General features: G+C 42.1%; 2 protein-coding genes across 6 annotated transcripts; one reads left to right on the top strand and one right to left on the bottom strand.

The window, feature by feature from the left end:
- The first annotated feature begins 652 nt into the window (after positions 1-652).
- lamp2 (lysosomal-associated membrane protein 2) lies at positions 653-13992 on the top strand. 3 transcript variants are annotated; one of them, XM_061235234.1, is made up of 9 exons: positions 653-812; positions 2741-2856; positions 3322-3532; positions 3677-3838; positions 4540-4751; positions 6908-7033; positions 7251-7305; positions 7457-7627; positions 12129-13992. In XM_061235234.1, exons 1-9 carry the CDS (start codon positions 767-769, stop codon positions 12269-12271), a joined length of 1242 nt encoding a protein of 413 aa, XP_061091218.1. In that variant the 5' UTR covers positions 653-766; the 3' UTR covers positions 12272-13992. The 3 variants fall into 3 exon arrangements, with proteins under 3 accessions (XP_061091218.1, XP_061091216.1, XP_061091217.1); XM_061235232.1 differs by lacking the exon at positions 12129-13992 and adding an exon at positions 11270-11864; XM_061235233.1 differs by lacking the exon at positions 12129-13992 and adding an exon at positions 9147-11395.
- A 1317-nt stretch (positions 13993-15309) lies between these two features.
- On the bottom strand, positions 15310-26987 carry atp1b4 (ATPase Na+/K+ transporting subunit beta 4). Of its 3 annotated transcripts, none has more exons than XM_061235195.1 (9): positions 26640-26987; positions 23572-23641; positions 22511-22724; positions 19550-19678; positions 19138-19242; positions 18267-18466; positions 16407-16463; positions 16226-16318; positions 15310-16056 (listed from the first exon to the last, which is right to left on the bottom strand). In XM_061235195.1, the coding sequence occupies exons 1-9, from the start codon at positions 26936-26938 to the stop codon at positions 15895-15897; spliced, it is 1329 nt and encodes a 442-aa protein (XP_061091179.1). In that variant the 5' UTR covers positions 26939-26987; the 3' UTR covers positions 15310-15894. The 3 variants fall into 3 exon arrangements, with proteins under 3 accessions (XP_061091179.1, XP_061091180.1, XP_061091181.1); XM_061235196.1 differs by having other exon boundaries at positions 26415-26777; XM_061235197.1 differs by lacking the exon at positions 26640-26987 and adding an exon at positions 23871-23985.
- Between the last annotated feature and the right edge of the window lie 556 nt (positions 26988-27543).

Here is a 27543-nt window from a genome sequence, read left to right as displayed (position 1 = left end):
GTGCCAACATATTTGCATAGGCTAGATATACGTGATTGATAATGTTACTCTGAATAATGAGTGCTAGTGGAAATGAAATGCAGAAAATAAAACCCTGGTCACTATGATAAATAAAATAGTTTACAAGTTCTGCGCCAGGGCGTCTATTGATGTTTTCATAAGTCTGCCAGAGAGCTACGTTTTGTTTTCGTTTTTTTGGTGGGAAACTCTTTCGTTTTAATCACGTCCGCATGATGTTGTGAATAATGTAAAAATAAACTAATTACAAATCACTTGTCTGAAAAATCACTGCAGGAAAAATATATTTCCTTTTTGGATAAACAGAAGGTTCTCTGTTCTATCGTGAATTCAGACCGACAGCTGCACTGCTTAGTATCATATGTTGCGTTAACATTCTCGGTTAATATCTGTTTCAGATATTTAAAAATTACAATCTATAAGTATATTATCGATGGGTCTGTTGGATACATTGGTAACAGTATTGACTCAAGGCAGGTCGGCAAATCGTAGATGACAGTGTTCGAAATAACATTGCGACCTCCTCTTGCAATGTGTGCGCGATAATGCTTGAAGAGTCCGCTGATTGGCTAAGAGAGCGTTGTACGTTGTAAAGCTTATCATATGACTTTTCATTTCCTGCTGATCTGTGGATGTCCGTCTGAGTGCATTCGAGCTCAAGCTGGCAAACGTTACCTGAAGTGAACAGAGATTACAAGCTCCTGCTATCATCGCTCATTTTCTGTTTAGTTTAATCGAATAATACACCATGTTTCGTTACGCTTGCATGACATTATTCCTGGTTCTAGGGAGTGGTAAGTATTTATATGGAGGGGAAATGTTTCATTTATTGCAGTTATTTTATTGTTTGATAAACATAATGAAAGTTTTATTGTGTGTCACTGAAGAAGAGGCCTAACGTTAGTCGGTTTTTGTGCTCCATCCTTTCATCTTAAATTCTAAGTTACCTGTGATCCCGTGGATGGTAACTAATTAACGTGAGTTATACTTTGTGCCGTCGTCTTCGGATATGAGTATCTACCGGTAGCTTGTGCTAAATCTCTTTAGTTATATCTTGCTGGTTACCTTGCCGCCGTTAAAATGCCCAAGTACAGTGTATATATATTGGGCACTGGTGACCTCGCTAGTAAGTCGGTAACGTTGGAAACTTTGTTATGAGCTGTACGTTATGTCCCTGTCAAAAGATGAAACGGTCAGTGGAATGGCGTTATATCTAGCTAATGCTAGCTAAATAACTAGAACAAGCTAGTTAGCTAACGTTAGCTATATCCGATACGTAAGTTGGCTAATTTAACGTTGCGAGTTTGTCACTCAATGCGCTTGTTTATTAACTAAATTATTATTTAGCTAACGTTAAAATTGGTCAATGTTCTACAGAATGGACGATTATTATTTCAGTAAATTCGCTTAACCACTGGTGCTGGTTTTATTTTATCTTTGCCGTAGCTAGTTCCATCTCGAAATGAATGCTTATTGCGGTTTGTCGGGGACATTAGAAAAAAAGGCAGAGGCTATCTTCCGTAGCTGTCAACAAGTACGTTTGCGAGCGACGTTTCAGGTCGACCTCGTTAGACACGTGACAAAGTAAGTCTGAAATGGAGATACAGTTTTTCATTCGCGTAAATACCGTATCGTTTAACCACTTTAAACGACGTTTTAGTGGTGTCCTTTAAGACGTGTAAAGCAGAAATATTAGCATTAACTATCTTTCACCAACAGTTTTCCGAATGAGCGAGTTGATCAGTTTGACTTCAGTTTGCTGCATATGATCGCGTAATTTTCTCGCGAGTCACACAGGAAGTTGAGCCATGTTATGACTTCACTGTAGTTTCTTCATCTCAAGCTGGTTTACAGTAACCGCAGAGTCTGCGGGTTGGGAGGAAAAAAAGGGGTGAATTGGTCAAGTAACAAAAGCAGGATTCCTTTGTAATTTTGGATACTCTTACAATGAATAGCTGAGACCGTGTTTGCTTACATTATTGCTCACAAGCCCATAATATGTGCAAAAATGTTGTTATGTTGGCACCCTCAATATTCCTTTTTTCCCAATGATGAAGTGCGTAAATGTTACATTACATTACATTAATGGCATTTGGCAGACTCCTGTTGATTAGTTAGTTTATTAGACTAAGCAGGGTTACGGGCCTTGCTCAAGGGCTCGAACCACCGACCCAGTCATGTACCTTAACCACTACGCTACAGGCCACCAGTAAGCCAGTGGAGACTGACGTTTCAGCAGTGTGAGGAAGGACATTACATTGAAACAAAAGCCATTATGCCAGCCAATACTATGGTATGGTGGACAGTAGATTAATGTTGTTTGTACTAACTATACCAACATTGTGTTTGTGTGGTGGCTCTGCATCCCGTTATATCCAGGTCTGGTTTTGTTATACAAGCTGCTGGTATGTCGGAAGCTAATTAACTTCCACGTGAATCCCATTGATCGAAATGCTGCTTACTCGATCCGGTTTCACTTTGATTGGTTACACATGTAATAACTTTTACTCATTACATGCTACTCATAAGCCATGTGTTACAACATTGCAATAACCAGTCATGCCTGAGTCACTATCGAATCCAAGGTCATGACATGCGCGAGGGAAAAGCGTATTCAAAAACATTCTGAGCCAAAAGTACTATATAGCATTGTAATCTCAAGTCTTATATAAAATGTCAATTCTTTCGAAACGGTCCTGACTAAATGTCTTCTCGGTTTCAGAAATCCAGCTCTCATACAGCACAGAAGCATCTGTGACGGATGCAGCCAAGAAGTTGTGTCTTTATGCTAAGTTAAATGTTAGCTTCACTGTCACATATGAAACGATTGAAAAAAAAGTAAGTAGTTTGTCTATTCAACATACAGCATGAATTTGTGATGTTCTGTATTAACAGTATTAACATAAAACGTTTTAGATGGCTTTATTCAAATGTCACAGATTTCTATGTGGCAGTGTGAATATAGCCATCATGCCTACCTGAGAAATTGTCATTAATCATTTCTGTAGAATTGGTCTGACCTGGAGTAAATGGATTAATCCTGCATTTGGTTGAATTAAAAATTTGTTTACCACAGTTTGCCAAAAAAAATTAAATGAAACAAAATGATCAGATATTTAACTTCACGTGTTTTTTTAAATTTATTTTTGTATTTTTTTCTCATTTTTAATCAGTACGTTACTTTCAATAAATGTTGGTAGCGAAAAAAAAGAGTTGCGCAACATTTCCTGACTTACTTCCTATCGTTTTCCCACACATTCTGTGCTAACGATATTGTGCTAACTGGATGTATCCGCTTCCCAGAATAGCACAGCTACATTCCCTCTGCCTGAGCTTGTGAATGCTGCTGGGAGCACCTGTGGGAAGAACGCCTCAACACTGACTCTTACATTTGACAAAGGCCACTCCTGGAGTGTCAGTTTCAAGAAGGAGAATGAAAGCTACAGTGCCCGTGACATTGTTTTCAAGTACAATCTCGGAGATGACCGTATCTTCACAAATGCTTCTTCGAAAGGTATGTACCTTTTGCATAACACAAATATTAAAGCCCCTCTCTACCATTAATGTATTAAAAAAATGTGAAGAATGGAAGAAAGCCTTGTTAGTCTCTGCTAACTGACATGTTGTTTTTTCTTCTTATTCTTTTGATTCTGTACAGAAACTAAAACCGTGACATTCAGCCCTTCCATTTCCAATGTGGCAATGGGCACATATTACTCCTGCAAGAGTGAGGATACCATGCAAATGGGTTTGGTTGTACAGTCACTGCAGAATGTGTCTCTGCAGGCATTTATAATCAACGGGAGCAAGAGTGACATTGGTAGGTGTATGAGATTATCCTGGGGAATAGGTTACTCTGATTTATCTCTGGTGTTATTGTTTTATAATTCTGATCACTGATTTTTTACAATCCGAAGTCAGGTAAGAAGTTTCCACCAGAGGTGACGGTGTCAGTGATTGAACAGATAGTGTTGGAAAGGATTGAAATCACTTCTGAGCCAGTGCTTAAAGTATTTCTTTCCAAAACAATATTTGGTTTATTGTGTGACCAGCTTTCTATGCATGGGTGTAGCTAGCAAGTAGAAAGATAGATCTATTGGTTTGGTGGAATGTATGAAATGTAGTGTTTTAAAGATTAATGTGAAGTATGTTGTATAGACAAAGTATTTTTGTCAATGACTGACTGTGGCAGTGCTCACTGAATTGTTGTCTAAAATTATTAATTATATCTGCCAGATCTGCACTCACAAAGACATTAGGTCAGTTATTTTGCAGCATGTGATTTACCTGTCACATAAAGCTCATTATGGCCAGAGTGGAACATGAGTTTTCTCTGCTGACTTTCTTCATCCATATATGGCATTCTGAAAATTGGCACCAGTGCGTCTCCTTTCATTGGTGTCAGGATAATTCTTGTTTTTCTCACGGAAATGTAGGAAGTTGTCAGCTTGCAAGTCTACCAACCATGCATGTGTGCAGTCTTCCTCTTTTCTGATGGCCACTCTGTTCCTTGTTACTCAGGCTCTGTGTGTCCCAAAGATGTCCCGTCCACCTCCCCAGTGCCGACCACTCACGTAACCAACACCACCACGCCTACAGCCGCACCTACAGCTGCACCTACAACTCCCTCACCCCTGCCCACACCCACGACGGGAAATTACAGCCTCAAAACTGGGAATAACTCCTGCCTATTGGCCCAAATGGGCCTGCAGATCAACTTCAAGGACGGTGGGGTATGTATGTTGCAGAATGTATTGGATAAAGCATGTCTACTGTTGTGTGCAAAATGCAATTTGGAAAAATATGGCATTATTTGTTTCGTCTTAAGTATAAGATGCATCAACAGTGGCTCACACATTTCATGGTGCTGTGTGTGTGTGTGTGTGTGTGTGTGTATGTGTCCGTGTGTGTGTGTGTGTGTTAGCCAGAGCCAGCTGACATGGCTATGTGTTGTGCAAGCCTAAAATGTATTCAGTCATTTCGGTTTTTTCGACCTACAAATATATTCCTATCATTTTGTATGTATGTTGTATTTCATGCTGTCTGAGATGCTCTGTGTGCTGGCATACAGTAAAACGCTTTGGAAATGCCTGTTATTAAGGAATGCATCCACATTTCTTTAAAACATTTCATTCTCCAAATGAGCTGGACTTTCCCTACTAATAATGGGTCTATAAGACTATCTGTATGACCAAGTGTAAGATTCCACTGTGCCAGAGTATGGGTGTGACACTGATGGAAACTTAACACATTGTACTGTCATAACCCGCCCCCTAGCCAAGGCACTAAGACACTAAACAACGGAAGTGTCTGCAAGGCCAAGGCAATGCATGTAGTCTTACTGTGTGCTACTGGAACAGGGTGAATCAAATGTTCTCTATTATCCATATTCAAAGTAATAGTTAACTGTTCCACTGTGCAAACAGCTATACGTAGAAAGCTGCAAGTGCCCACCAATAGTGTGCCTCTATACTGGTGGCTATCTAAGTAGACATGTATATGCCTCTGGCCTGTATAGCCTACAGTGATACAATTGTATATCTTGTTACAATGCTAGCATATAGGCTAGTGACGACGGGATGCAGGGGTCCTGAGTTCCATTTCATCATTCCTAGCGGTCATGCAGAATTCATAGGACCATTGTTACATCCGTAACTTGCGTTCTATGTTTTTCTACAACTGTTAGGTGTGCTGTGGTGAGAGTCAGAGGGGATGCAGTTTAATGTGAATGCAATTTATAATGCGGATTGTTCAATGAAGTGATACGCAGGAGGACTTATCCGCAAGTCTCACAAAACATCCACAATGCTGCACTGCAACTACCTCAATTATCCCGCTTGCGTTATCTCTGTATGTTCAGCAAACCTGGTTAACCTTTCGTAGTATAGCTGACTCACATTGTATTGCATTACCTGTGGTTCATTACCAGATCTTTATTTAGTGCCAACTTGTACCACACTCCTACTGACACCAACCTGTTCCTCGGTGCAACGGCTTTCCAGCAACACCAAACACGATTATACTGATTGGTTCTGGGAGAGTTCCGACTGAGGCAGTGGAGTGGTGGGAGCAATGGTGCCACGCTGACGAGACAGTCTCTTCATCAATCCTTGCTGACCCTGTGTCAGCATGGTAAACGCAATCCAGTTTCCTTTTGGGATCTGCTCAGAGAAGCACACTTCTGAAAAGCACTCGGCAGGTCCTCTAAACATGCATTTAGCACTTACGCAGAGCAACTTGGAGAGAACTTTTTATATACAGCTGAATATTTCTTGAAGCAGTTATTTTTAGCAAGTAATTTTTTTTTTTTTAGCAAGGGTACATTGAATGGGCCTCACCCAGGAATCGAACTTGCACGCTCTTAAGCGGTTATGGTTCCCTTACCATTGGACAACACTGTCACCTGAAATGTTGATGTTGCCGAGGGTGGGTTACCCTACCCAAGGTATCATCAACTGTGGCTCTCCTGGGTAATTAGTGCTACTGATTGGCCAGACTATCTTCACACCTGACTCACTTTACATTACATTATTGGCATTTGGCAGATGCAGGAGACAATCCTCCCCTGGAGCAATGCAGGGTTAAGGGCATTGCTTAAGGGCCCAATGGCTGTAGGGATCCCAGCCTTGCGGGTCCCAGTCATTTTACCTTAACCACTACGCTACAGGCCACCCTCTCTGGTAAAGGCAGAGGGAAAACCAGCAGTTCTCAGCCTTTTGAGGACCATGAGTTGCTGATCCCTGCCCTACATGGTCCTGTCTTTTCAGTAAAATAAAGGGCCTTTTGTTATGGGAAGATGGGTGGGTGGTGTCAGCTCAGGATTTCCTGTATATTTCCTGCATCTGGGACCAGGAAGGTTTGATTTGAGTGTTTTGCTCCTTTCGTCCAGGTTTTGCAGAAAATGAACGTTGATCCGCTCAGCCTTGAAGTGAATGGGGATTGCAGCGTAAACAAAAGCGACTCCACCCTGGTACTGACATCTATCTCAGTGAACCTCACGTTCACCTTCAAAGAGGTACGCTGTCCGAACCATGCAGCTTAACCCAGCACCCGGAGGATGCATTCAACGAAAGCTTTCACTTAAACACTAAATATACATTATGTGTACCCCGTTTCAAAATGGCGTGCCCTTTTTAAATGTTGAAGCGTTTAACTCCTTGAACGGTTCCGTTATGAATAACACACTCTTTTTTCAGTACCTAATCATTGTTTCTTTCTTTAATGTTTTTCAGGATGGGAAGAACTTTGTCCTGCATGCGGTGAGCGTCACGATAAGAAGCGCCAACGGTAAGTGAAAATGTTTAGCGCCCGCACGCGTGAACAGGGGGTGTGGTAATGCGCAGGTCGCTCTTCATCGCACGGACCTCGGAAGGGCCGAGGCTTGGGTGACCAGACGCAGACGAATGCTGAAGCCCCATTTACCCCCCCCGTGTTTCAGGCACGTCCTTCAGCGCGGCTAACAGCAGCCTGTCCCTCTGGAAGGCAGCGGTGGGGAGCTCCTACATGTGCAACAAGGAGCAGAGCTACATCGTCACCGACAGCTTCTCGCTCGACACCTTCAAACTGCACGTGCAGCCCTTCCAGGTGACCGGAGACAGCTTTGCCACAGGTATGCCGACTTCTGCTGCACAATATCGCTCTTAGTAGGGCTGTCATAATTGCACCAAAACATGCCATACAGACCATTCTAAAAAAATATATAATAATAATAATTAATTCACCATAGATAATGGGTTTCTTAAATTTTCATACCATTTTTCAGTTTTATTGAATGTAAAAGCAGGTGTGTTTTCAGGTATACAATGAGACACAACTGTAGGCTAAATGCACAAATTGTAGCATACCCAACTGGCCACGGCTAGTAGGGGGTGAGGGAGACCGTTTTCAGCTTGATGTAACCGTTTTGTAACTGAAAGTATCGTTCTCTTCTATGGTGACACAAAGACGAGTATTGTCCCTTTTTAGAGTCCATTGTTTTAGACATTGTGACAGGATAAGCACCCACACTTTCCTTTACTGGGGGAAAAAAAGACGCAAGGAAAAGAATGTACATTTGCATGATAAGCAGTCCATCAGGACGGTTATTCAATGCCTCAGGAAACAGAAGTCAGGAAATCCCCCCCCTGCCACCACGGGACTACTGTTACCGGTTAGCCGAGATTTAATTCCAGTCAGTGCCGTCCTCTTATCTCGAGGCACTTGTACATGTTCATACAGATGGCTTGAAGTGTGTCGGAATGTACGACTGTTTCATCAACTTACAAATAATTAGGAAATGCAATAGGAAATGGGTCAGGTCTAATGGGGAATGGGAATGTGGCAGTGACATCACTGCGGTGGCAATTGTCTTGCACGTGGGAGTTCGCTGAAATTTGAGCCAGGTTAGTCGCATTCTCAGAGGAGGTTCATTACATTGCATTACATTACATAATGGCATTTGGCAGACGCTCTTATCCAGAGCGACGTACAGTTGATTAGACTAAGCAGGAGACAATCCTCCCCTGGAGCAATGCAGGGTTAAGGGCCTTGCTCAAGGGCCCAACGGCTGTGCGGATCTTATTGTGGCTACACCGGGATTAGAGCCACCGACCTTGTGTGTCCCAGTCATTTACCTTAACCACTACGCTACAGGCCGTTCATCGCATCAGGTAGGCATTCCCGCCCGATTCTGGGAAGGCTGACCATTGCTTCTGAGCGCAGCATTGTTTAGTGAATTGATCTTGTTCACGGAGCAATGTCTGAAAGTGTGGAGCCATTGATGGTCTGGGTCTGGTCTGGAATTTTCAGCTATGAGTCATAGAAATAAACACACAATGTATTTTGGCAAACAGGGTTTTTTGCATTGCCAATGTACTTTACACAGGGGGAACAGCTGTACGGACTTCTCAAAAATGGTTTCCCCTTTAGCGGTCTGTTTTATGCTTGTGTTCTTAATTAAAAATATTTAATGGGCATGAACTTTATTTTCCTATGTGATCGTGGAAAAATCATAACCATGCTGATTGGCGTTCAGAATCGCATGCCTGCATTTTATAATGAATAGATTTGTGAATTTATTTTTCTCCTTTTGCTAAATAACAATGGGGAATCCTGTTCTGTGTATTGATTTTCTCTCTTTCTGTCTGCAGCTTATGAATGTGCACCGGATGACACCAGCATCTTAATCCCAGTCATTGTCGGTGCAGTTTTGGCAGGCTTGATTGTTGTTGTACTGGTCGTTTATGTAATTGGTCGACGAAGGTCCACCGTTGGATATCAGACCCTCTGAAACCATCCCTGATTTGTTGACTTGATTGATTCTGATTTGTGTTTTTGTTCCATGTCTGAGTTTCTGTTCGGGGGCAAGTGCAGGTTCCCATCTCCTCCTCCTGTTTGTTTTTCACATGCCCACCATGGCCAATGCAGAGATGCACAAGGGCTTGGTTGCTATGGCTGGGTATTGGTGTCACCAAGGATATCATTTATAGCCACAATATTCTATGTCCACCATTTGTTTTTTTTATTTATTTTATATTTTGTTGATGGAATTGCATTGAAATCTAAGCTGCATGCACAGGAAGCCCAATTTTGATTATTACATTTTTAATGTATCTTTTATTAATTTGCCCCAGATATTTCAGTGATTTGACACTAGTGTGATTTCTTTTGCCATTTTGGACCAGTGAACCTGCACTTGTTTCCTCCAGACCACATTCCTGCACTGTTTTTGGCCTTTAAATCTGTGTACACCTGAAGCTCAATCTCTGCTCTCGTGGCTTCACATCTCCTTGAGGTTTAGGGTTGAGAAACCTGAAAGCAAAGGTTGAGCCTTTAATTTTTTTTTCCTTTTCAATTGTTGGCATTAGATTTAAAAAGGGATGTCTGTACCATTTAAATTATTATTCCTGTGATAAGTGCACTCCATTCCTGATTGCAATCGCTCTTAAAATTGACCTTGATTGGTGATCTTTGCTGCTCATTTTAATATTTGAATATAATCTTTGATTCCGAAACCTTTATTGAACGTTAGTTTGTGAAATTGCACTCGAGAGCTTTTGTAGTGTGTGTGAAGATTTAATTTGAGCAGCACTTCTATTCATAGAGTACTGTTAGGAGTCGGTGTGATGTTATGTATTTTTGTACTTCTGTTACACCAACGTTTTTAATTCTCTAGTTGCCCTCCGTCTAGTGTTGGGATGATCTGCCCTCTTTATTGGATCCTTCCCTGAAGATCATTGATCTAGGGCCCCGTTATACGAGTGTCCAATCCTAACATAAAGGGCCGGTGTGGCTGCAGATTTTTGTTTTAGCCGAGAACTATGACACCAGATTCTTCTCATCAAGATCTTGATTTGAAGACCATAATTAGTTAATTGGTTCAATCATAGGTTGTAGTGCTGGACTACCAGCAACCAGTACCCACACCGGCCCTTTTCAGATGAGATTAGATTCCCTGGACCCTGACAATGCTGGTTGAGTCTGGGACATGTCGATGTCCCAGAATCTATGACTAGATTAAGCCTGCCCGGGCAGGGTGGGTCCAAGACAGCGAGGGTTTACTTGGATTACTGCCCCCTAGCTATTTACCATACAGGTGACCTACAGGTTACTCCTGGGATAAACCTCTCCTCCATTTGGTGTTTAAGTCTGCTGCATATTGTCTGGCTACTAGCTCCAGGTTAAGTGCATTGTATTAAGAGCTGGCAAACTTTGTGCTTGTCTCTTGGGTCTTGTGTTAGAACATGCTCGTAATTGAGGAGAAATGTCTTATCACCAGTTTGTGCCTTGCTTTCTGTAGTCTTGTTACACCCTGTCTCTCCTGTGTAGTCTTGTTACACTCCTGTCGCACCTAATAATCAGTGCAGGGTCAGTTAATGTATAACCTTCATTTAGACTGTAAAAGTGCATTCTGGGAATCCCAGTTGCACATAATTCAAAGGAACATTGTGAATGCTTTTTTTTTTTGATGAGGATTTTGTACGATATATTGTCGATATTTGAAACATTGAGTCTTGCGTATAGCTGCTGTACAAAATGTAAAATGTCACGGCATATAAAATGTATGTGCCTGGCCGATTACGATTTAATGTGTATATTAAATCGGAAAACATCTTGAATATTTCATAAAATGTTTACCCAGTATTCTCTATAACCAAATGCACTCTGAAAATAATGCATTCCTTTGCAAATGCCGCTTAATTGTTTTCTTAACACATTAATGTGATCGGTTTTTAGATTCCTTAACACTTAATGGTCTTCTTTTCTCATTCAGCTGAGGAATGCCAGGCTGATCTACCAGTGAACTACATTGTCCCCATAGCTGTGGGAGTTGCCCTTGGAGTTCTGATTATTATTGTGGTGGTGGCCTATTTCATTGGACGACGACGAAACCAGACCAGTGGTTATGAGTCATTTTAAATTGCTCTGCTCTTTCAGGTCAGCCTGCTCAGCAGATTTGTCTGTTGTAGCAGACTGCGGTCAAAGTTCATTCTCTCTGTCTGTATGTGAGTTGCTGATGGTAATCAAATGTTTCTCGCTATGTAACTGAATCTCGAAAGATGCTTGCTTGAATAACATAAGCGCACATATTAATAAGCAACCAATGGGTTTTTTTTGTTTTTTTCCTAAACCACTCCTTGATTTGGCACATTATTGATATGGAAAACTCCATTTTGCTGTCTACTTTTTTTATTTAAGTTTTAATGGTGGGTTTCCTTTCAGCATCGTGTTCATAACCATGGCATTGCATGTTAATGTATTTGTTTGACATTGTAGTGATGTGATAAATGTGGTCTGTTTGTATTATTGTATTTTTTTCAGCTTTAAGAAAATCACTATCCAGAATAAATGATTATTTTTTTTTTTTTTAGTTTGTGCAGTGGTCTTGGTCTTTTTCAGTGGGTGAAAAGTTGTGAAAATGCCAGAGGATTCAGTCCCGACTCTTAAAAATAGGACCCCCTCCTTTCTGATTTCTGGATGCAGCATGGAACAATGGTGAACCTGCCTTCTCTCTGGGCCACCTCTTGTAATTGGTGTAAATTCACTGAGATTGAACTTCAGTGTTCCTGCTAACATTAATCCTCTATTTCTGTCTGTTCGTCTCCCTTCCCTCTCCCCTTCTCTGCTCCCAGCTGAAGAGTGCTTCCTGGATGCTGATTTGAGCTTTCTTGTGCCCATCGCTGTGGGTGTGGCTTTGAGCTTCCTAATTATACTGGTGCTTCTCTCCTACCTCATTGGGAGAAGGAAGAGTCGCACTGGGTACCAGTCTGTGTAGCTCCTTCTGCTCTTCAAACCAGCACGACGGGCCTTGCTCTTCTTTCCCTCTCCGTCCTTCTAATGTTGAACACGGAGGGGATAGTCCTCGCCTTGCCTTCTGCTTTACGTTGCTGCATCTCCGTTGTAATTTAATATTCTTGCCAAATGGCAGTTTCTATGGTGACGTACAGTACTGTGCAGAAGTTTTGGGCACCTGTATAACATTCTGTACAGATAAGATTCTTTCAAAAATAATTCACTGAAAGGAAAGAAATAAACGTACTATACAGTTTAAATAACATTTTAGTCCTTTTGGAAGGATAGTTAAAAACTGAATCAAATCAATATTTTTTGTGACCACCCTTCGGTGTTAAAACTGCATCACTTCTCTGAGATAGCCAATGCTGTCCTGCAGTGAGTAGGGAAGCCAATCAGCAGGGAGGTTGTTCCAAGCATGTTGGAGAACTTGCCACAGTTCTTCTGCAGACTTTGGTTGGCTCCTTGCTTCTCATCTCAGACCACCTTGATCAAGTTTTTATGTAAAAAGTAGTCAATTGCTTACAGTAATATGTTAGTTTTTTCAATTAAATACAAAAATAACTCTTTTAATTAAATCTTTTGGAAAAATGAATATTTGGTAATCTCAAATGTGTACCTTTATACTAACACACAAAAAATACACATAAATATAATACAGTCTAGGGAGCCTAAGACTTCTGCACAGTACTGTATAAGCAAATAAATGAGGAATATTGAGGAACGGTGTACAATTTCAAAACCTAGAAGAAAAAAATTTGGTGTCCCCCAATTTTTACAGCCTACCTGTAGAGGCGTAGGTGAAGCTTGAAGTTAATAGAATGCTGGTTCTGAGCTTGTGCCAGTAATCCTCCTACATAATGTTCTCAAATCTGCATCAAATTTTAAATGTGAAGCGCATGAAGTCTTGTCATTTTCAAGACAAATCTTTTTTGTCCCAACAAACGAGCTCCTCTAAATATACAGTATTGTTTAATCTGTGCTCAATTTGCTTTTTATATTGTATGAATCAATTATTATATACAGAGTGATTGAAAACTATTCTAAATGAATGCAGACTATTTCAGAGATTCCAGTGTTCAGTTTTGGCGTTTTGTAAAGTAATGAATGCTTGCAGATATTCTGAGATATATTCAAACACCCTTAACAAGACTTAACTTGTAGTGCAATCACGGTCATCATTTTGGGTCTACAGTGAAGCACGCAATTTATTTGAACTCAACTCTTAATTATTTATGAATCACTTCTCAGGGAAAGAATGGTAGTATACACATGAAGGCTCAAATTTAATACACAGCTGTAACTGAAAATAGTCTAGTTCAGTCAATGTCATCAGTCACCTATGGTTGGAAATGAACGAGAGGAGATTTGCGTTTGTTATGTCATGAAGACGGTTGCACTTTTTTGGTGGATGAACTGATGTGTAACCAAAGCTGTGGGAGGAGACTGATTTTAGGAAAAGGGCAATATGCTCAATTACATCAAAGCACAGCATTTGGACAGGGGCCTTATTTTCATTCCTGAGCTGTATGTATTCCCCAGCCCTTCCAGAGCACTGGTACAGTAACTCCAGAACGAGGTGAAGAAGATGATGTCCAGTACTAATGTGCATGTTGCTGTTCTCATTATCAGTCAAGGGATGTGCTGTACATTTCATGGAAGGGGCGAATATAAGGAAATAAATATGCTTTCCTGTTTTGTAAAGCTGTGTTGGCTTCTATGCTTCGAATCGTCTTGTGATTTTCTGCAGTGCAATCTGATGCTGGAGTCAGTCTAGTGCAGTGATTCCTGGTGGGTGTCACATTTCACAGAAACTAAAATTATTATTTTATTATTCAAAACTATTTAATTCCTGTTACAGTAAGTTTCAATCTAATGCCCTATAGGACTTTGGTCAAAAAACAAAGTCATAAAGTAGTTCTCGAAAATGTAATCAAGTCAGTCAGGAGGTAGAGCAAAGGTTCACAAAGCAAACGACCTAGTTTTGTTCCTTATCAACACTTGTGACGTGAGTCTAGGCTTGTCTTATCACCACGACCATAAATATATTCATAAAACCCAATATCCCTGTTTACGTATAGCATGGAAGAGGTGAACAATTATGTCTGTTGTCGGATTTCATGCCAAATTTCTGGTTTTGATAATGTAATTTGCCCAATGATATATTTAATTTGCCATGTTTGATAAAGACATGACCTACTGCCAGGCTGTGCGTGTGTCCTTGGGGAAAGCAGTGTAATGTCGTCCGATAAAGGAGTGAGCTAGGATTGTTGTATCGCTGTGTAGAACGTTAAGGCAGAGTAATTGGTTGGAACAAAAACCAGCACACACACTGGCACTTCAGAAGTGGAGTTGTAGCATGCTGACCTGTAGCATGCTAACCCCTTTAGCATACAGAGCCCTGTAACATGCTGACCCCTTTAGCATGCAGAGCCCTGTAGCATGCTGACCCCTTTAGCATGCAGAGCCCTGTAGCATGCTGACCCCTTTAGCATACAGAGCCCTGTAGCATGCTGACCCCTTTAGCATGCAGAGCCCTGTAGCATGCTGACCCCTTTAGCATGCAGAGCCCTGTAGCATGCTGACCCCTTTAGCATGCAGAGCCCTGTAGCATGCTGACCCCTTTAGCATGCTGAGCCCTGTAGCATGCTGACCCCTTTAGCATGCAGAGCCCTGTAGTATGCTGACCCTTTTAGCATGCAGAGCCCTGTAACATGCTGACCCCTTTACATTACATTACATTACATTACATTACATGGCATTTAGTAGACGCTCTTATCCAGGCCTCTGTAGCATGCTGAACCCTGTAGAATTCTGGCCTTTATAGCATGATGGCCTTACATGATGGATTTACATCTTCAATGAAAAATGAAACCAGCACAGAAATGTAAGGTCTCAAATAATGTGATTATTAATAAAGGGATACACGGTAGACAAATACATTTTGCTGCTACGGTATTGCTCATTTTGTTCAAAGAATCAAGAGCATGGGTTAGAAGTGAATATAATCTTGAAGACTAATAAATAGAGAATTCAAATTTTATTGTATACATATGCAATATAAAAAACATTGTCATTGTCTCTTGTTCATGGTTGCTTTCTAATTATTATTTTTTTGAACTCTGTTGCTTATGGGGGTCATCATTTGGATTGACTGGACAAGACAAAACACTTTAAAAAGGTTTTGACAATATACAGTCATCTATAAAACAGTACATGAATTGATATGCTTATTGGCATCTTCGGAAACATACAGTTAACTGCTGTATTGAAATTTCCTTTTAAATGTGTGAAACGACAATTTATTAATAGTTCTACCAGACTAAGCATGACAGTGTGAAAAGTGTCCTGCAGTCATTTGCCCTAGTTCTATTGGTCACGTGTTCATTGATGTACATGAGTCTGCCTATGTCGTGTACAAACAGGAAAAGTGTTCCAGCCCATCGATGGAAGGGCCAGGAGAAGGGGGGGTGTGCTATGAAAAGTAGCTCACTTCCATGGCAACAGCGCCAGCTGTCATGGCTTCACCAGCGCCCTGGTTTTCTCCAGCTGTGTTGTTCCGGCGGTCGGCACGGTGACCGCGGGTAGGGCCGGCGGCGCGCTCCCCTACGCGCCCACCTCCAGGGAGAAGGACACGCCGCCCAAGAAGGGGTCGGCGGGCGAGTCGTTGACGATGCCCTTACCGTTCAGCTGGCATCGCACCCTGAGGTCGGTGTCCAGCCGCACTCCTGAGAAACGCACCGCCACCAGCGGGGAGGTGTAATTCACCTGGAGCGACAGGTGGGCAAAGCACGTACCCCTTTCAGTCACAACTCCGCCCATTGACCGACTGAGGAACAGGTAGAACTCTTGAATAACACAAGCAGCTTGGGAGAATCGGGATCTACTATCAATATGTAGCCGACTCAACACATTTCAGTTCTTAAGCCATACTTACATGTCTCAGTTTCCCATAGTAAGGATAATACATCATGCTAAAAATGTTGTTTGGGTAGAACTCAATTTCTCTAATCATCTCCGGTTCTGCTTTCTGAAAGTGTAAAAGTCAATGTCTTGGTAAACTATTTAATTTTCATATGATGAGTCATGGGGACAGAGACGGGATCGAACACTGTTACCTTAAGAGCACAGGTCACGTTGACTGGAGTACCATAACCTGGTAAGTAGCCAATAATCTACAGGAAAAAGGAAATGAATCCACTTTTATTATTTAGTAATAAGAATAAACACATCGAGTCAGTGATACAGGCCAGCCTTGAAAAAATGCTAAATAACTCCAAACGCAAAGTCCCAAAGAGCTTTTTGCTCTTGTCTGTGTCAGGGATACAGTATATTCAGGGGTGCGATTTCAGAACTGAGGTGTTCTCACTGGGCTCATTCCAATCACTTAATCATGACTGGAAGACAACATGTTTATCAAGGTCTTCTTATCAGGTCTGAAAGGCCAGTTGGGGTGTGTTTGTTGTCAGTAATATGCAGTGACCTTGTGTGTGTGTTTGTGTGTGTGTGTGTGTGTGTGTGTGTGTGTTTGTGTGTGTGCGCACGTATGTGTGTGCAGTGGGAGGGAGGGGTGTCACCAGAATAGTAAAAAAGTAAAAAAAATAATCAGGGACACCATTTGTCACCTGTTGTTTGAAGAAAAATTATAGGAGTCTCACTGTCAATCTAAAAGACTTGGTTCAATGCTCTATTTGTGACATTATTCACTTGGTGCTGACATAATATTAACTTATTTAAAAAGCTGTTAATTTTGCAATGTTACAGGTTGTGGCTATTAGTTGCTATCTGGAATGAAATGTACAGGAGTGAGTGAAATACACAGATACATAAACATATACGGCCACTCGGCAATGCATATGCTATACTCGCAACAGTCACAAAATATTTTGCCAAACGCATATCATCCTACCCGGATTGCAAAACGTCAGTTTGTTTTGTGGCTCATATCCGACAAACAAATTCGGCAATTTAAACGGAGAAACGAGTTTCTATTTGTTTGCATATTGTTTGCTAACGTTATTTCAGTACGTGAACATACATGGATACATTTATTCAAACAACCGTTTCCAAAGTACGTATTTATTGTCAATAAATTTGTTACAGATGCTGCGGTGGGAAATAATTGCTTTTCAATGTGAACCCTGAACACTGGAAAACGATAACTCGCATATGAAGCGCCATATAGGCTAGTCTACGTTTCTGAATGAGCGAATGTGAGATGCAATTGACAATAGTTAAGAAGATGTTCAGATCGGACACATCGGGATTCTGGGATTACAGTAAATAGTTATGTTTGCGTAGATTTTTACTTCCAACGTTCCCTGGTTACATATTAATTAGTGTCGCGAGGCGAACCGCAATGTCAGGTGTTTGTACAGGCTACTGTATCCTACCGTGGAACTTACAAGTGATTTTGTAGCTTTAAATGGGCTGACCAGGTGCTGACCAGGTGCACTCAACAAATACAGCATCTAATTACACAGTTGGTTTCATGGGTCTGAACCAGACATGGATCAAATATCTATTTAATGTATTTAAAAATAATCATTTAAGTCAGTGTTTTATAACTGCATTGCTTTCAGTTACTAGTATTGATTTTCACAACAATGTTAGGATGTTCAAGAGCATTCTAATCACATATCGTTTGTGATTTTACAACTTAAAGGGTTAAAATAATGTTAGTTTAGCTGTTCACATGCAAATGTGGAATTACGCTCAGATGAGATCATCCCTGAGATGTTTCAGTGAATCATCATCCTCATATGAAAACGTTGCAGAAAAAAAATGTTATTGTAAAACTATGACACATTTGCAGGAATGTTAGTTAGTTCTCTAAGTAATACTTTGACCCAGGTCTGGCCTGAATTGGCTGTTGATTTTAAGGTGAAAACAAAAAGCAGGGCCCTATAGTCTGGCAGCACTCAGGGTTGGGGAGCCCCCTCTTTCCATACGTGCCATGTGCACCCCCTGTCCCTTACCCGGTTCATCTGCAGTATGATGCAAGGCTTTCCCTGAGAGTAGCCAAAGTCAGGGTCCTGCAGCCCGGAACACCCGCCCAGCCAGGACCGCTTGAACTGGCAGGCTTTCCTCTCTGCCGCCTCGTCACCGTGGTGCTGTGAAAAGTACGCTTCGCGAGTGCAGGCCATGTTCCTCAGCTCCTGGGTGGAGTCGTTGTACGCTGCGGGGGGGGGGGGGGAGGAACCAGAGCAGACACACCCAAAGCTTAGCCCTGACATTTGACATTTTTAGTCATTCAGCAGACGCTTTTAATCCAAAGCCCCTTACAAGTGGCATACGTTCTTCAGCAAGCGGAAGTCCATAAATAGCAAGAACACGCACGTAGAGCATGACTCTGGGCCTGGTGGCGGCTCTCTGATGCGAAAACAATAGTTTCTCCTGACAAATGTTACACTCAATGGAAAAACTATTATTTTCATCTCTACTCCATATCTGGCAACAGTGCAGTGTTTTTGAGGCTCATTTGATACCTTTTTTAGACCTTTGATGGCTTAAAGCAATTTTGCCAACACATGTTCTGTACTGTATCTAGTCTAGTCCAATTCCCATAGAGATCCATTCAAATGCAAAGCGTTTTACTATCACTTGTAGGACAACCTGAAAATGAGATATCCAGACGTATGATGTTGATAGGTCACAGACATCAGGAAGTCATGGCATGCAAAGGATATGCAACAAAATACAAAACATTACTACTTTCAATTACATAACATTGTTGTGTCCAGAAATGGGGGGACTATGTATAAACACTGCTGTAATTTTTACAGAAAATGATGGGTCTTTGTCCCAAACATTATGGAGGGCACTGTATATTACTCAAAGCCAACTCACGTTCTAGATAGTTCTCCAGGGCTTCCACATATGTCACCCAGGAGCTGCGGTCAGAGGCGTTGAAGGTGATGTGGAACCCATTGCCGCGTGGCGACATCGTCAAGCCTACCAACATGGAAACAAAATGCCTTAAGACCCCAATCAGCCATCTGCCTTAGCTTGTGTATTTTCAATTCATTAGGTGAGCACATGGGCTTTGAGAATTCAAAACCTTTCCAATCCTACACTCGGTGTAGACCTATTCCAGAGTTGTGTCATTACTGAGACAGGTTTGAATTAATACAAATGTCAAACAGCCATTTTCTTTCCCAAATATTTCCAACTGACATATTTTGCTTTGATAAAAATGGTGTTTTCTGCTCCATTATGGGAGACAGCAGGCGGGCCAGCAGTAGGGGGGGGGTGGTCCTACCTGGTGGCACCACCCGGTCATTGTAGGTGGGGGTGTAGGAGCTGATGGACCACATCAGGGCCCACATGAAGGCTGCAGACATGGCTGCCAGGAAGACATACAGCGAGGTGTAGAAAAGGAGGATGAGACCTGGGAAGAAAGAAAGAGCAGATATTATATTACATTACAGTGATGGCATTTGGCAGACACTCTTATCCAGAGTGACATACTGTTGATTAGACTAAGCAGGAGACAATCCTCCCCTGGAACAATGCAGCGTTAAGGGCCTTGCTCAGGGGGCCCAACGGCTGTGCGGATCGTATAGTGGCTACACCGGGAATCGAACCTACCGACCTTGCGGGTCCCACTCATGTACCTTAATCACTAGGCAACAGGCCACCAAGATGATGTCACAAAGGCCGAGGCTGTAATTGATCATGGTGTTCTACAATCTGTCCTCTGCCAGCATTTCCTCGTTTGGAAAATGTGAATGCCCTTCCCTGCACAGTCAAATTTACAGGGACTGGTCTCAGCCTGAGGGCGCCATAGCCCTCAGATCACAAAAGGGCCTTTCTCCTTGGGATCAATGGGAACTCTCCCAGCTGCCCTTCCATTGGGAATCCCTGTGAACCACTGGCTACCTTCACAGCGGTGATCCATCGCAGACACGCAGACGGGCTGACAGCTCCAACGAGCCTGATCACCCACATCTAGCATTATGTCACCTATGCCCACACTCCTTTCACAGGATGTAAACAGTAAATGGACTGCACTTATATAGCGTTTTTCACACACACTCATTGAAAACACACACACACACACACACACACACACGCTCACATGCCAACGGCCTTGCAAGGCACCGACCAGCTCATCGGGTGCCATTTGGGGGTTAGGTGTCTCATTCAGGGAAGACTTCGACACACACAGGGCAGGGGACCGGACCAGCAAACTTCTAACTGCCGTTGTTGTCCTCTTCCCACCCCCCGATACCCCCCTCCCCGAATCCGACGCACTAAGAGTGATGTGTGTGAAACTATGCTATGCTAAGTAGTGCAGCCCTTTGACTGCTGCCAGCTGTAGGCTGCCACTTGTTAATGATATTAATTTGGCAGCTAAAGCAACTGCGAGAGAAACAAGAACAAGAATAAGAACAAGACAGTGATTGTTGTCCTGCCGTCTGTTGGAATTCCCGCCGTGGGTTCTTTTAAGGACATTGGTTTGCTTAGCATGCTAAATCTGAAGGGCAAACTGCATCGCTGGGCGGCAAGCTGTGGCCAAATGTATGCCCTACAATCATTGGCTCAGGACTCCACACAGGGGACTTTCACACTGGCTTGCCTGATGTAATCCTACATTTTAAAATCCGACAGTTGTCATGCATTGGCATACATCACGGGGTGGGAACTCTATTTCTGGAGTCGCATTAAACCTGGATTTCATACCTACTTCCAATATTTTATGCTATATGACATTTTTCACTACATTCATGGATAGGCTCATAACATAAATAACAGCTGAACAGTTTTGTTCTTGTGGTCTCTAAGTTAAATTCTTTCCTAAGGTCTAATCAACAAGTCAGGTGTGTGTGCAGCTAATTTGCTAACTGAGCCAGGAGTATAGGTGTAAAGAAAGTCCAAAAACAGAACTTCTAGTAGCTTCTACACCTATGTTCTTTTGCACTATGGATCTGTGGTGTATCTCTGTGTTGCCCTAGGCAGGACAGAGACTGCCACCAGGCCCAGAGTCTGCTCTAAATGCGTGTTTTGCTATTTATGGACTTTCACTTGTTGGAGAACTTATGCACTTGGCAAGTGGCTTTGAATTAAAAGCGTCTGCTAAATGTCTAAAAATGTAAATGTTAAGCTCAAGCTTTGGGTGTGTCTGCTCTGGCTCCTCCCCCTGCGGCATACGACGACTCCACCCAGGAGCTGTTTTTTTGTCACGCAGTTTTTTGGGAAAAGCACTAAGCTCCGTAAGGAGTGAGATTCCAGGGCAGCATGCAGTCGGTCACAGCAGCTCCCTCTGGGAATAATTCCCGAGCCACTTCCGTGTTTCTCAAGGCTGCTCTGAGTTATAGTCCCTGCACCTATGTAAACACTGTACTTTTGGGGGAAAAATACATGTTATAATGAAGGGTGGAACAATAAGAAAAGAACACCACACAATGCTACACAGAACAAATATTAAGAGATGTAAAATCACCACATATGTAGTGCCTAATGAAAGTATTCATTCCGCTTATCCTTTTCAACATTTTGTTATGTTACAGCCTTATTCCAAAATTGATTAAATTTTTTTTCTTTTCTCAGCAATCTACACACAATACCCAATAATGACAAAGTGAATAAGGTTTTTTAGAAATTTTTGCAAATGTATTGAAAATAAAAAACTGAAATATCAAACGTACATAAGTATTCACTCTGTTTACTCAGTACTTTATTGAGCCACTCTAAAATGTAATCAACGTAGACACTATGTACAGTATATTATCATTGTCAAATGCCAACTTGGGTGATGTCAGAAGCCTGGAGGCATGTACAATTCTTACAGCTAAAAAGTGTAATAATTTTTTACACTCTATATACATTTTCTACGGTATTTATGATGTACAGTAGTTGTGTCGTACCAATGTGTCTTTGAATGTCTGTGTCCTTTAATGTGTGTTCTAATAAAAATGTTGATCGCAAAAAGACACATATTTAACTCTAATACGAATATATGTATACTTATTGTGAGTCTGTCAGACATGACATGACTGGTCTCTGATGGGCACTGCTGACTTAGAAAACTTGCAGCTTAAATCCAAAATGTATTCTGGGGAGAGGTGGATCTTCGGTGCTTTGATGTCAGTGTGTAAAGGATTGACAAGTGACCACGTCTAGATACTAGTAGATACGCATTTCTAAATCCACATTGCTTTGAAGACTGTGCATGCAATTGAGTTTTCCCAGGAGCACCAGCTGCCTGTTGTTGACTTACTCCAGCTTTGTCCCGTTCGTCCCATGAACTCCCGCGACTCGGGGTTCCACAGAAACCTCTTGACATCAGCCATCATCTGCCCGCAGGTCCTCCTGGGCTTGGGCTTTGGCTTCCACTTCTCAAAGTTCAGATCCTCCGTCCCCAGGGGCTGATGCTCCTTCCCCCCCTCTTCCCCCTCCTCTGCGACTTCCTGCTTGCGCTCTGTCTCACCATCCTGCTTACATGGACAGTGAAAGAGACAGTGAAGAGGCATTCTCACCACTATACTACATTAATGGCATTTGGCTGACACTCTTAAGGCCCGCACACACCAAACCGACGGTCGGCCGTCGGACGTCGGTGGCGCCCTGTCGGCCGAGTCTTTCCGGTGTGTCCCGCACGCCGACACTCCGTCTGCGTGTTTTGGAGGGCTCCATGTTCAACATGTTGAATCGGCGTCGGAGCCGCCGGACGTCGGTGAGAGCTCTCTCATCGACGGCTCCGGGGGCTCCGACGCCGACCGTCGGTTTGGTGTGTCCGGGCCTTTATCCAGAGCGACGTACAGTTGACTAGACTAAGCAGGAGACAATCCTCCCCTGGAGCAATTCAGGGTTAAGGGCCTTGCTCAAGGGCTTAGAATATACATGGCCGTTGTTCCTGCCCCTAGGGATTCATGCTGCTCCCCGTGGGTCTCTTCGGTGCAAGAAGGGTATTGACCTGCAGAAACTCTCAGCATCTAGACTGCACTTACGATTCTTTGGAACGCCCCCTGCAGTCTAAACTAAACTATGTGAGCATCCTACGTTTTTCTTTTACAAATGCTGCCCTTCATGCATATCATGGTTTGTTTGTGTGTACATTCTCTAACTTTCTGTGGCACCAATATGCACACAGTATTAAGCCACAGTACTAAGCGAGTATGAACTCAACTCTTCTTTTAACACTTTGATGCAAATTGTTCTAGTGGATTACAGTTGAACTTCACGTTTTTAATATCGTTAAAACGCATGCATGGCGTCTTAGGACGTTTTGTTGCACGAATAATCTTTCAATCAAAACTTTTCCCTCGGAAGATCACTCACTGAATTTGTTAGACAGTGCGCGCGCAGTTGGTCTCCATCCAGGTCCGCGGTTAAATTTGACTCCATCATTCTTAAGAGAAGAATTTCCAAAATCATTTATGGCAGTCCACAAGCAATTTGTCAGTTGCCATTTGTCAGCTGTAGCCTACATCACGTCACACGATAAATAACAAAACAATAATATACTTTTAACTAAGGATAGTAATTAAATCTTAATTTAAACCGACAAAGAAAAATCCGAATAAATATCGTATTTAATAGCGAAAAGTTCTGAAATTACAATTCACAAATAGGCCTACCTATTTTTCTGGAAAAGCTGGATAGGTGTCTTAAGTCTTGACTTGAATGTTTTTATGTCATCAGAATATCAGATGAACTCGAGCGATATACGGAGGACCTCTCCCCAGCTAAGCAGACATCATTGTGAACGCATACTTGTAAGCGAGAGCTAGGGGGTGGGACAGAGTGTGAGAACCGCTGTTTTAAAGCAAGAGAATCCCTGTGGATCTCCTGGCAGCTATGCAGATCACACGCGCGGCGCAGTTTCATCGAGTCTGTGGTGCTTTATTCTTTCATTGATTTATTTAACCGTCAACTGAAAAGTGTTCTTGAAAATTATCACAAGCTAAAGAGACCGTATGTTTAGATCCTACACAGTTTCTATTGTATGCATTTTAAAATATTTGTTGGCCTTTTTCTGGGTGTGAAATTATAAATTACACAGATTTAGCATTTTTGAATAGGCTCCTTATAGTGACATGACTGTCATTACCATCATATATTGACAGAGAATATCAGTCTATTGATCAATGTGTTCATTGAGATTTTTTTCCATGTGAAGAATTAAGAATCAGAATTTTAATCAGAATTTTATATGGATAGGATATGAAGCATTTCGAACGGATGAAGATCCATTGCCCAATATAATGTGCGCTTGGGTGGCTAGCCAAAATAGCCTACACTGTGACGTTGTTTTTGCGGGAAGAGTTGTACTATGCTTTTCACATTCAAATCACAATCCTTTGGTTTTAGTTCAATATTCTCTTGTGCCACGGGGTGGCACGCTTTCCATAATTTATCACCCAGATCTAACTTCTAGTCCTAACCGGGCTCGCTCCTTTCGTTTCCCTCCCCTTTTGTGGTCGTCCGAAACAATTTTATCACCATTGTGAAAATAAAATAAAATAAAGTAGAGAACAAACCATGGAGATTACATAATACATGTCAACGCAAACGACGGGAAATCGTTCCTGGCGGAGGACAACTAGTTGCATATTTTCTAACATGTGTTTTAAAACTGGCAATCGAAAAATCGTGTTTTATTGTGATGTCACCATCACAGGTCCGGGAAATCACCCATTCTGATTTTCTGTGTTGCGTTATTGGGGTGGCAATTGTAAAGAGAGGGTGGTACATGCGCAGAACAGAGTTTTTTGGATCGTGCGCCGCGGATGAGGTGCGGAGAATAGGATGAGAGCCGCGGACATGGCAGGAGACGCAGATTAAAATGAGACCGCCGTGCACCACCAGGGACGACTGCTATCCGCGAATACCCCACCAAGCTAAGATTTCTTGAGCGTTGGCACTGACCACAAAGTTTTTGTTCGTGCCACTGAATAGATGTTCTGTTTTTCAAACATCCTTTATCATAATCCTGTATACACATGCGATAAAAATGCCAGCCGGACACAGCCAACAAGCCAATGGAATAAGCCTCTCCGATTCTATGGGTATGTGCAAGGTCAATGCAGTGGTTGAAGTGCATGGATGTAAAGACTGCTTCTTGTGTGTGAAATTTCTTGCAAAAATGCGAACTGCGATCGTTCAAACATAAACCAGCGTAAAAATACAATAGAATAGACTTGGCTATTCTGATTTACGTGATAATCGGTGTGTTTTCTTTGTCGTTCAGTATGTTGCCTTGTATTTCACATATTATATTGGCTAACCAAATTAAGGATTCTTTTCACAACTATTGGATCGTGGATGGTCCTGCGAGGCACAGTGGCCAAGCAGGAGGAGTCCGAAGGAGTTCATAAAATAGGCTAATTAAAAAAGATTCCAATGAAATAGCTACTGTAATTCGAATGTGGGTCTGAGCGTAGCTTTGGTGAGAACACGGCGTTCTATGAATAGATCTGTAAACTGGAATGTCTGTGTTTGTATCACTCGATTTTGTCCCAGTGTTGCTGTGGTATAATTGTGCAGCGGCCTCGATTGTGTTCTTTTCTTTCTTTTTGTCTCACGCTGCAGGTGTAGCTCATCTCTTTCTTTTTTTTAGACGTAGGCTAATACACGTCCATGACGTTAGCATTCCTGTGAATTTTATGCACGTAGACAGTCTGTTACAAACGTCTGCTCGTGTTTCTGAGCCTTAAAAAAATGTTTATTTACATTTGCATTTAGGCATTTAGCAGACGCCTGTATCCAGATCGGCTTGCAAGGCTAAAATAACCGTACTGTTCCTAGAAAAAGGATCATGCTCTCAACATGTTACCCACCGTAAATATAGAGTGTTTCCCAAATATCTAAACGTCTTGCTTATCTATGGCGTTGGATATATTGTTTTGTTACCAAAAACATTTATGTCCTAATCAATTTTTACTTTGTTTATCTTCACGTTTCTTAGCTACTCCTCCCATCCTTTTGGGGAGTTGTGGTATGGAATGTAGGCTAAAAGAACCACGATTCTGTCGAATTATTCGTGTCAGTTTACAAATATGGGACTGTCATGCCGATGGGGAGGTTTGCACACACAAAAAAAGGTTAGTCGTTAATTTTTTTGCCCATTTACAGTGCACTTTGGCCAGATACAGTGATATGTTGCGTTGAGCCATGCTTACAGAAGCAGTGCTGGTGTCAGGTGTGGTCTTGTTTTCCTTCGTGGGCGGTAGTGTAGTCTCGTGGACGGTGACCCATGTAGCTTGGAGCCTACAGGTTTGATTCGCAGTTGGGATGCTGCTACCGCTTCAGGTCCAGCTATTACTTTCTTATTCATTTATTTAACCACGTATGTTGTCTTCATTCATTCTGGATAAAAGCATGTCCTAAATGAATTGCTTTTCTACCTCAAGGATCGTTCAAGAGGAGGAAAAGGAAGTCCATCGTGGTGACAGCGTCCCTTTTCGTTGTCTCCGTTCTCATTCTCACCATCGGACTGGCAGCCACAACGAGGACACAGAACATCACCGTGGGAGGCTACTACCCGGGGGTCATAGTGAGTTTCAGTCCCGGAATGAACGCGGGATGAGGGCGAGCGAAACGGGTCTCGTTTCTTACCGTAAATTAGTACTTGTACGGCATTAACGGTGACAGTGACGTGGGACGAAGCGCTAACCTCAGCGGGTGTCATTTCAACACTATCCATGCTATAATGCTGTCGGGTTCAAGGCCAGGGAGTTCTCCGCACTTAATCATTCGGCTGTGTTGTCATATAACCGCCCAGTCCCATGTCCCCTGCCTATTAAAAGACCCTCTATGTAGACTCTGTGCCCTGCTCTTGGAATGCAGTAGGTATCCCTGCCCCGCTCAACTTGCCCAAGATCCCCTCCATTAGAAGTGTCTTATTTATGAAGCGCAGTGTGTATGCAGAGTTTTGTCCTAACCCACCAGTAAACCACCTGATTGAACTATTGAGCGAATTGTGGTCTATAATCAAAACCCTGATTAGGTTAATCGCCTGTTTAAGTTCTGGGCTAAAACGAAACATTTGCACCACACTGCCCCTTTTTTTGGTAATGATGCTCTAAATATATATCGTGTTGGTTCTAATATTTTAATGAACTTTAAGCGTACAGTACTGTGCAGAAGTCTTAGGCACCCTAGACTTTATTATATATATATATATATATATATATATATATATATATATAATAAAAAAAATTTTTTTGTGTGTGTGTTAGTATAAAATAACACATTTGAGATTTCCAAATTACTGTAAGCACTGTACTGTAAGTTTACTACTTTTTATAT

Source organism: Conger conger, chromosome 3, assembly GCF_963514075.1.
Source record: "Conger conger chromosome 3, fConCon1.1, whole genome shotgun sequence".
NCBI lineage: Eukaryota > Metazoa > Chordata > Actinopteri > Anguilliformes > Congridae > Conger > Conger conger.
The sequence above is the reverse complement of the archived record's forward strand: the minus strand, read 5'-3'. Positions and strand labels throughout refer to the sequence as shown.